The sequence below is a fragment of the Diabrotica undecimpunctata genome, chromosome 7 (genome assembly GCF_040954645.1).
Source record: "Diabrotica undecimpunctata isolate CICGRU chromosome 7, icDiaUnde3, whole genome shotgun sequence".
In the NCBI taxonomy this organism is placed as follows: Eukaryota; Metazoa; Arthropoda; class Insecta; order Coleoptera; family Chrysomelidae; genus Diabrotica; species Diabrotica undecimpunctata.
The window spans coordinates 147,004,671-147,016,304 of NC_092809.1; the positions used below are offsets into that span (position 1 = coordinate 147,004,671).

Genomic DNA, 11,634 nt, shown 5'->3' on the forward strand with positions numbered 1-11,634 from the left:
TCCTTTGTTGTTGGTAGGATGGCTGCATCTAAGGGTAGGTAGAACGATGCTAGTATCAGCATATATGGCTGTTCTCGATTGTTGGTTGCTTAGTAAGCTGAACATTTGACCATTTAGACTGCTAAAACCAGTTATTTTGGTCTTTAAAGCAACAAGTAGTCAAAAGACTCTTTGAAGGCAAATTAGGTAAACTGCGATTTCAAGCTTGCTGGAAGCGATGGGGCGATGTTCAAAATAACCTTTTATTCCGACAATATATCTTCAGTTTACCCAGGAAAACAACATATTTTGCACTCTTTACGTGAAGAAAAGAAGTTAAACTAAAAGTAGACAATTCTTTATTTTTTCAGTTCGAGTTCCGTCATTCTTGTGCACATGTTTTGACATTTCACGTCTCATCGGGAGACTTGTGGTACATTGAATTGAAGTGAAATTCTGACAGGTTTAGTTAATAGAATTATCGAAGTGGTACAAATGCTAGATGAATGGAGAAGCAGTATATTAATATCTGTTTACAAAAACAAGGGAACTATGCAACAATGTACAAACTACAGGACCATAAAACTACTTAATCACACCATGAAAATATGGAATAGAGTAATTGGTAGAATTATACGAGAAGAAACCGAAATATCCGAAAATCAGTTTGGACTTATGCCAGGCAGATCAACAACAGATGCAATTTTCATTCGTCAAGAGGTTCTGCAATTAGGACTCAATAGGAAAGGAGTTTCCGGTAATTACATCAAGATTGTGGAAGGCATGTATAAAGGAATAAAAGCTAGTGTTAGGACAGGTGTGGGAGAAACTTATAAATTTTATGTTAAAGTAGGATTGCATTAGTACTTAGTGCATATTTATTATTTATTCTCATTAGTGTTGGATCAAATAACATGGAAACTACAGGGTAAGATTCCCATGGGAGGAAGCGAGTGATATGTTGTGTGATAAAAAGATTTTAATGAAAATGATGGAGAAAAGTAATTATAAAAGCCTACTCCCTATAGGGATAATACTAAAGAGAATAATGAAGGTTAATATTTGCTTTATGTTAAACACTATAGGTAAAGAACCACAGACACAACAATTAATTATAATAAACTTGTATAAGAATATCTAATTATTATTCTGACACCTATTTATAATACATAGTGTGGTTTCTTATAATGACCATTTCGATTTGAATAATTAATAGATTTTACAAGTGATGCTCCGGTGAACAATTTGTTTATTAAATTTTGTAACATGCTTTAAAGATTGTATTTTTATTCTTTTTTTAAATTTTGCAACTATTGTTGAATCTGTTAATTTTAATATTACTATTTGAGTATATTTTTTAAATTCTTATTTATAAACGGTTCACAATTTGTTGATAGCTCACTACAAGTTTAACCCTAATTAGAAAACTGAAATACAGAGAGGATAGGTAATACGATATAATAGTAAAAACCAACCTAAAACTGACGGTTTGGGACGTTTTCGACTAACCCACCTTATATCTGAAGGAATACAATACCTTATAATCCTATTACGGGGGTATTTTGAATGGTTAGAAATGATCGACCAGTGTCGTAGAGTATATGATTGAAACATTTATTTGAACTAAATAAATATATTTTTTAAATTGTACTTATGTAAATTGTATTTTTTAATAAAACTTATTTATTTTATTCAAAAATAAAACGTTTCTTGCCATTTGTAAAAGATACATTTATTTAATTAAGGAAAAAGGTGCCAAATGTCGCCTGGCAAAATTTCCAATGTGTTTTAAATGTATCCATTATTTTCGAATCCGGAGAAAACTAATAAATATTTTTGAAAAATTTAAACGCAGAATGAAAGATTACATTATTACTCAGGGCAGAAAGTCCCTGAAAACTTCTACAATGTTTATTTTAATATGTTATGTAACAGGGGTGAAAATAAAAGAGAAAATATAGTATAATTTTTAATTGAAAATATTGCATGCAAAAAAAACTTTTTATTTATTCTAAAAAATATTTCATTCTGCCTTTAAATTTTTCAAAAATGCTTTTTAGTTTTCTCAGGATTTGAAAAAAAAATGGATACATTTAAAACACATTGAAGATTTTGACAGGCGACATTTTGCGCCTTTCCCCTTTAATACCTTACGATTACAACTACTATTACTTACCTTATATAATTACGATTAGAAAACTATTCAAATTCAAAATAAATAGGATCAACTTCGGAATCCGAGTCGTCTTGAGGGTTAATAATTAGGTTAATAATCTCTACGGTCGCATCAATTATGTTATCAAGATCCCACATTTTTTGTTCTTCTTCTATTACATGTCTTACTGCATCTTTCCAGTTTTGTTTTGTAATATGTTATAAAGACTCGTATAACAATTCATGTACAACTTGTATTTTATATGACGTATTTTTTCTAGCCACATAACTTTTAATTTGTGCCCAAATGAGTTCAATTGGATTTATTTCGCAGTGGTAGGGTGGAAGTCTAAAGACTGTGATGTTTCGCCTTTCCGCCATTTTGTCAACTACGTATTTCTTGAATTTAGATTTGTGTTGCCGGGCAATTTTTAAAAGTTCTGCTTTTACCATTCCATCTTCGTAAGGCAGATACTTATTCCGCAGCCAGTCAAGAATATCCTGTTTCTTCCACGCATTCGTTAGAAGTCTTTCTACTAGTCGTGAATGATAAGGTGCATTATCTAATACTATAATTGAATTTGGTAAAAATTTCGATCAAGAGCCTCGGAATAAGGACGGAAACAAAAGACGACGACTGCTACGAAAAAGGACTATGAGATTGGCCACATGGAATGTACAAGGTCTAAGAACCAAGGAAACTGAAGTTTTTCAAGAATTAGAACGACAACAAATAGACATATGCGTTCTTACAGAAACAAAAAAGAAAGGAAAGGGAAATGAAATCAAGAACGACTATATTCATTTATACAGTGGAGTTGAAAAATCATTAAGAGCAAAAAGAGGTGTGTCCATAGCCGTGCATAAAAAACTCAAAAACAATATCAAGAGTTGGGAAGAGATAGACGAGCAGATCATTATGATGGATCTTGAGAAACATGGGGAGACGATAGTTATAATAGGAGTATATGCTCCTAGTGACGACTCTGATACAAAAGTTAAGGACGAATTCTATGACAAATTGCTTGACGTGTTGACCCATGTAAACCGATCCAAAGAAATATGCCTATTAGGAGATTTCAATGCTCGGGTAGGCAAAAAATTACAAGACAATGTGGTAGGAAGATATGGTGAAGACAAAATAAACAACAACGGAGAGCGACTCATTGATCTTTGTGAAACATTACAGCTTAAAATAATGAATGGATTTTATCAGCACAAAGATATACATAAATTTACCTGGGAACAACCAAAGAAAAAGATAAAATCTATAATCGACTATCTCATCCAACCAGAAAACAAAAGGCTCCAAACAAATGACGTAAGGGTGTATCGTGGTGCCGAATGCGGATCTGACCACTATATGGTGGTCGCAAAAATTACCATACACTACAGGAAAGTAAACAAGAACAAAATTGAACAGGAGAAGGTAGCAGCTTCCACAAAGATAAGATATAATATTGATAGCCTCAAACAAGAATCAGTACAATTCCTCTACAAACTTAGACTAGCCTCAAAACTAACTCACTTAACTCGAAGAGAAACAGCCGAAAAAGAATATCAAGATATAAAAAATTGCATTCATCAGGCGGCCAAAGAGGCATTGGGGTACGAAGAAGCTGACAAAAGAAAAAATCCTGAGTGGTGGAACGAAGAAGTAGGAAAATTAATTAAAGACAAAAAAAAAGCTTATCAAACATGGCTATCCACGAAAGACTCAGAAGACCGCAGGATTTACAGCAGACTCAACAGGGAAGCAAAGAAGGAAGTCACTAAAAGAAAAAACGAAATGTGGGAAGAGAAATGCGAAGAGATGGACCGATGCTTAGGAGGAACCAAAGTGACACAAGCTTGGAAATTCATAAAAAGTATTAGAAAAGAAAGAAAAGATGAGGGAAATATAAACCTGATTCAAAATAAAAAGTGGGAAAAATATTACGAAACGCTATTAACAGAAAGTAGGCACGAATTTATGGAAAGACCTGACCATATTTCAATGACAGAAAACTCAGAGGTGCATAAGATAAACAAAGAAGAACTGAGAAAAGAATTGAAACAAATGAAAAATGGAAAAGCACCCGGGCCTGGAGACATTCCCATCGAGTTGGTGAAACATGGACCGGATGCTCTTTTGGAAAGCATAGTGAATATTTTTAATAAATGCTTAATTGAAGGCCAAACGATTCCAGACGACTGGAATTTGGCCCACATTAGCCCCATTTATAAAAAGGGAGACAGAAAAGAATGCGGAAATTATAGAGGCATTAGCGTAACTAGCTCGCTGGGAAGGTTATATGGTCGTATATTAAAAAGAAGAATAGAAGAGGAGTATAAAGAAATTGAAGAACAAAGCGGCTTCAGAGCAGGAAGATCGTGCGTGGACAACACATTTACCCTTCAACAAGTAATTGAAAAACGAACAGCTCGAAACCTCCCTACGCATCTGGTATTTATAGATCTGGAGAAGGCTTATGATACAGTCCCTTTAAAACTCTTATTTAGTGTCTTGACGAAAACGGACCTTAGTAAAACATATCTAAAAGCAATACTGAACATCTATAAATGTCCTCAAAGCACTGTAAAAACAGGAAATACTTTCTCAAGGGTATTTACAGTAACGAAAGGCTTGAGACAAGGGTGTTGTCTTTCCCCCACCCTATTCAAAATATATATCCAAGAAGCACTGCACCAGTGGAGACAAAAATGTGCGGGAATGGGGTTGAAGCTTAACAACCATTATCTGACAACGCTGTTCTTTGCAGATGATCAAGTACTAATTGCAAGCTGTGAAGAAGATGCAGATTATATGCTTAGAAAGCTGAAAGATGAATACGAAAAATGGGGGATGAGTATGAATATGTCTAAAACAGAATATATGCGAATAGGCAGTGAAGACGAAGACCCGGATTTGGAAATTAGACAAATGAAAAGGTGCTACGAATACAAATATTTGGGAAGTATAGACTATAGAGTGCAACAAGGCAGGAAGAGTGTTCAAATTCTGAATTCGATACTTTGGTCCAACAAAGCTACTATGAGAACTAAAATGACTATCTACAAAGTAATTGTAGAGCCCATTCTTACATATGGAGCAGAATGTTGGCAAATGACAGTAAAAGGAAAGAAAAAAGTTGACACGGTTGAAATGGACTACCTAAGAAGAGCTTGCCGCATATCAAGAGTAGAACGTATACCTAATTCTGAAATTAGAAGAAAAACAGATAGAGTACATACAACTTCTGAAAGAATAGAAACTAGACAGTTAATATGGTATGGACACGTACAGAGGATGGACGACAACAGATGGCCAAAAAGAGCTATGGAATACAATCCAAGTAATAGAAGGAAACGAGGAAGACCAGCCAAGTCTTGGATACAAGGTGTTATGGAAACCATGAAAGATAGAGCTATTGATGAAGACACCTGGAGAGATAGAAAAAGATGGCGATCGAAATGCGGGAAGCGGCAGAAGCTGTAGGATCCCCGCTTATATATATATATATATAATTGAATTTGGTGGTATGTGTTCAATCATTTGCTCAAAATACTCTTCGAAAACATCAGCTGTCATCTCCTCGTGATAGTCTTTTGTGCTTTTGGAATGAAATTCCAACAAACCATGCTTAACAAATCCTTTTTCACTGCCAATGTGAGAAATTATTAATCTACTGCCTTCACCAGAAGGTGGGGAGATACCAGTAGACCAACCTTCCATAAAGGCTTGCCTGCAGCTTAATATATTTTTATCTGACCAAATTTTTTTTAGAATATGACCTGAGTTCACCCACGTTTCATCCTGGTAGAAGATGGGCCTTTCTTCAGCCCGGAATTTTCGTATGAATCTTAGATAATTTCTTCTCCAACATCATCTTCTCCTCCCGGTCAATCAAAAGTGATTTTCGGTCTGATTTCTCCCACCGGAAATTTAATTCTTTTAAAACTTGCCACAATTTAGTTCGTCCGATATGAGGCAAATCCGGGTCGTCTCTAACTTCTTGTAAAATTTTGTTTAGGTTTGGTATTTCTTTTTTGAAAAAAAATCCATGAATTTTCCTTCGAATAACATTTTTGGCAAATTCATCAATTTCAATAGGCTTTTTCCCTCTCTTTAAGTTTTCGTTTGTGTTTGGGTTAGCTATACCGTGTTTTTTTCTTTCTGATAGGAACCTATATAAAGTTGACTCTCCTACGCCAGTCATGTTGGCACAACTTTCGACTATGTTGCGAACAGTGTTTGTGGGATTCTGAGAAATCAGAGCATCGTGAACATTCAGGACAATAGTCTTCTCTCTTGGTGAATAGACAGACTTACTGACTGTACGCAACAGTACCGGTGTAAAACTTGATGATGTTGATGATGAAGCCATCACAAGCAATCCAACAAAACGAGCACGAGCGAAAGGTACGTATATGTTCGTAGGTATATGGAATAAAAAAACACTCACGCACTGCATATAATTCGCAAAAGAAATATTCGAGACGCTAATTACTACCGTAGACGCGGAAACACTGACGAGCCGTAAATTACAGCCGATCAAAAACGTACTAAACAAAAAAATTGTTTTCGTTCGTAATAACTTCACCCTTTTAAGTTAAGTTTCGAATATAATTATATTATTAAAAATCTGGGGAATTCCATCTTAATTATCTTGCAACGAATAGTACATTCGGATATGAATTCCAGATTTTCTAGTAAAGTGATTAAACGCGAAGATTAGTATTGAAATATCCAAAGAGATAAGGTATTCTTATTTACAAAATTGTTAATGGTTAAATTCTTATTTTTATTAATATAATATAATAACCAACATTCGTAACCAACAGTATTAAAACATTATATTATTATTTAATGAATAAACACCTTAGGAACGCCTATGATTTACGACCGTTTTATGAGTTTGAGGCATATTTCGTGCTCTCAACAATTTGTGAACGGAGTATAGTTTTGTGTGTTTTAAAATAAACTAAGGCACATAGAGATGGTTTTGATTTTGCTTATGGACTATTCTAATGTGGAGTGTTTTCTGTAACTGATGTTACTAATATACGGCTCAACTACATATTCTTGTTCGTGGAAACATTATGATTTGGTTTAGAAAAAATCATATTTTAAATAAGCTACATTTACTAAAACTTGTGGTCAAAATCAAGGAGTATGATCATTTCATCTAAATTTTCGCTTTATTCTATGTATAAATAGACTTCATAGTAACCAATTTTGGTATTATCTAACAACCCTGACTCTTGCTGTAACATCCGTAGCAAAAAGAATGATATAACTTTCGGTAACGGTCACTTTCTTTTTCTTTCTATTCAGCTATTCGTTGAAATTTCAGGCCATCGTTTATTGCATGCCTTACCGCTACGAGAACCGTATTTACTTAGCAATTACGGCAAAATGTAAATTTGAATATTGGATTAACCCTTTCTGTACTCGGAGAAATCGGCGGGGGGCGGCTAAACAACCCACATTTCGCAAACGTTTTATGGTAGTTTATGATACCTATATAAAAGGATTTCAAAGGGTTTGGATGTCTGAAAGAGTTGACACACTTTTAGTGTCTGTGATTTAAAATAAGGTTAATAGTTGTTGGGTGAAGCCGCTATTGAAATGAAAATTACCTGAGGTACTCGTCTTGGTCACACAGTTAAGAGATTCCTAAGAGATTGCAGTATTTGCAACAATTTCAGTTTTATTTGCATAACGGTTACAGCTCTGCCTTTTTGGTGGTTGAATAATTTCCAAGTATAATAAAAGCTGACCAAAACGAACACGTTAGATATTTCTTGTGGTAATTTCTCATTTTTAGTTAATTTTTTGCGAAACAGTAGTGCTTTATATGTAATATAAAATTACTGTAACAAATATAATTACAAGAATTGAACCAAAACGATGTTTTGATTTCTTTTAAATCTGATTGTCATTTTAACTAGGTTAATTAATTTACTCGGTATTTTCAAATCTCTTAATAAATACAGTAAATGTTAGAGTGGATAGGAATACTATACTCAGCACCGTTTCTCGGTTTGCCTCAATGTAAAAATATCATCTGTGACTGATCTGTTTTTTCAACAACCACGATGATACTCTATTATTATTGGTTGTGTGTACAGTTTAAATTTTTGAGCAGTCTTACCTATTTCCTTTTTTGTATACCGGTATTAAGAGTAATCTGTTGCAATATGTAGGCATTTCTTCCCTCTCCCATATAATTGTTATGAGCTCATATAATTCTTCTGCTAATTTTTCCCAAATATTTGTAATAAGGTCTGAATTTATACCATATTCTCCCGGGCTCTTAACGTTTTTTGTAAATATTATATTATTTTATTTTTTAATTCCTCCAGAGATAGTGGATTTTCGATTATTTCGTAGTTTATATTTTCTTTGATATGATATTCATTATGTAGATGCTGTCTATAAATCATTTTTGCTATTTATAAAAAGGGGTCTTTTCCAATTGCATTGTTGTTATTTCTGACTTCTTGAAAAAAATTCTTACTTTCTTTCTGTATAATTCCCGTTTCTATTTTTTTAGGATCTTCTCAATTAACTTTCGACATTTTGATCTACAGATGCTATTTGGTATGAATTTTTTTATATAAGTAATCATCATCATTCTATCTTCGCTTATCCACTGCTGGACATAGATGTCCCTCATAATTTTCCATCTATTTCGATCTTGTGCCTCTTGCATCCAATTCCTATGACAACGTTTTAGATCGTCAGTCCAACGTGTTGGTGGACGACCTCTGCTTCGGTAGGCATTATCTCTTTGTCTCCATCCCAGTATCCGCTTTGTCCATCTATTATCTGTTATTCGAGCCACGTGACCTGCTCAGTTCCATTTCAGTGTTGCTACTCTCTCTACTGCATCAGCCACTCCTGTTCTTTGTCGTAGCTGGCGATTTGGGATCTTGTCTCATAGTGAAACGCCCAACATAGCACGCTCCATCACCCTTTGATACACACGGATCTTTTGAACTGTTATCCTTGTCATGGTCAATGTTTCCACACCGTAAGTTAACACTGGCAAAACACACTGATTAAACGTTTTTCTTTTAAGGAATATTGGTATATCAGACGATTTGAAAATATGGTTCAGCTTGCTGAAGGCTGCCCAAGTCAGTCTTATACGACGGAGAAGCTCAACTGTTTGGTTATCTTATCCTATGCGAATCTCATGACCTAGGTATTTATAGGCCATTACCTGGTCTATGGATCTTGTTCCTACGCATATATATTCTACTATAATATTGTTTTCTCTATAATTTAAAGTTCTTTGGTTAAATGCATCGAAGTGATAACAAAATGGAGCGGTTAGTGATTCAAGGAAGTTGGTCCAGAGTCAACGCCAATGCGGCAGATCTCCACAGCGCCAGCGATGAGCAGATATTATAAAAAAACAAACAGTATACTGAGACAGTACATGTAACAGATGACCGCTACCAGTGAAGAAATATTATTAATCAAACGATACGAGCTGATGAAGCTCAATCATGAACCACAATACATCTGATAAGATGTAAATGAATATGATGATGAACAGAATTACAATTTGTAAATATTAGGTAAACATAATGTAGGAATACACGATGTAATGTGATGTTAAGGTAAAAATGAGGAGACCAGAAAGAAAAGAAAACGTTCACTCAAGTTTCCTTTAATTTTTTTTATCCCCTGGACGACGTGATAAAAGGTAATACAGAATCTTAGAAATCTTATAAATTCAAATTAAATTGTTTTACATGCGTTAATGTGAATGTTAATTATCTAATGTAAAAAAAAATCAAATGTTGTATAAATTATAAAAAGATAAATAAAAAAGAAGAACTTAAATTTCCTCGTTTGTCTTAATCATTGCACAATTCCCATAAATCACACGCTTAAATAGTAAGGACAAAACGTAGAAACCAATTAATTAAAGATAATAGGGAAATCGTGGGCCAACATTGCTGATAAGAGTGTCTAATAGACACCTTAAGGCCCTTCCGAAAACACATTAGACCAGCATCGGTTAGTAAATTCGGCCTTTAGGGCCCTTCATAACCGGTCTATGCGACTAATTTCGGATCTTATGACCCTTTATTAGTTTCAGTTTCCCTTCTTGTATCCCTTGCCAAGTTTCCAGTTGTTCGATTACTTGGAAAGTTATAGGATAGTACTAAAATCGAATGCTAGAGAAGTATGTGTTGCTCAAATGTTAAAACGTTTTATATAGTTTAATTAATATTTGTGTTTTATTTAATTTTCTCTAGTCACTAGATAATAAAATTAGTAAGAATAATAAGAAAAAAATATAAAAAAAAACGAAAAAAAAAACAAGTAGCGTTAAAGTGAATAAAAAAGAATATAAAACAAACAGTAGTATCAATATTTTCATTCATTTAATTTGATATTTACAGCGACAATTTAAAATAATAATCTATACAGATGAGGCAATACTACTCTTTTAAAGTAAATACGATTTACACCGTATGCTGGACCAATTTAATATAATAGGTCTAAATATAGATCGGAAATCTGGATTTAGGATGTTTTAAAAGAAAAGTTTTAAGGCGAATCTATCGAGCACTATATGAAAATAAAGTTTGGAGAAGACGATATAACTTCGAACTTTATACAGGGTGAGTCATGAAGAACTTTACATACTTCTACCATATGTAGAGTCCCTCAGGGAGCATATCATGTGGCCACTAAAAAATGTCAACTCCTCTTCTTTATTAATTAACAGGGTGATTTGTGTAATTGACCATTTATTTCATTTTACTGTAGTGTTTATACGGCTTATTTGATTTTTTTAATTTTTGCATGATACAGTACACTACTATCAAGCATTCGACTGGTATTAGCTAAACTAAAAAATTCCAGGACTGGCTTTGGAAAAATTAATTTAGGGATTCGTATTAAATATTACACCCTGTATAAATTTTTTTTTAAAATGCAATAAGTGATTTTCAAACTACATAAATAGCCAATGAAAACGACATATGCGACAATGTGTATCGCACTTTTATTAAATTTTTAGTGAACGATCAAATCTTACCAAAAATAGAACAACCATTATGAAGTATCAAATTATAAGGTAATTAATTTAAACAAATGTTATAAATTTCAAACATTTTAATTGAAATGATAAACTGAGTCACTGCACAACAAAAAACAGTAACTACTAACAATAACGAAGAACAATTAAAAAAAAACTAAAAATATGTACATAGTTATGATAAACCCATAAATTAAAACTGGAAAAGATACAATAATGGTAACAAAATAAAAATAATTCAAAATAGATTTTCGAAATGGAACCCTGCAGCCTGTACACATTTTTGTTGCCGAATTTTTAATTGACGTATTGAATTACGGATACTCTGGGGATCGTTTCTAATAGTATTACAACAATGTATAATTCTATCAATTAATTGTTGTCGGTTATTAATATTCAAATATGGTAATCAACGGGATTGAAATCAGGGGATCTTGAAGGCCACGAAATAGGA

General features: G+C 33.5%; 1 protein-coding gene across 1 annotated transcript; it reads left to right on the forward strand.

The window, feature by feature from the left end:
• The first annotated feature begins 474 nt into the window (after positions 1-474).
• LOC140446664 (uncharacterized) lies at positions 475-843 on the forward strand. The gene has a single exon (XM_072539255.1). The coding sequence runs from the start codon at positions 475-477 to the stop codon at positions 841-843; it is 369 nt and encodes a 122-aa protein (XP_072395356.1).
• Positions 844-11,634: the final 10,791 nt, after the last annotated feature.

What these genes read in the sequence shown, in the direction of transcription:
- LOC140446664 (XM_072539255.1), top strand. Translation starts at nt 475, where the DNA reads ATGCTAGATGAATGGAGAAGCAGTATATTAATATCTGTTTACAAAAAC.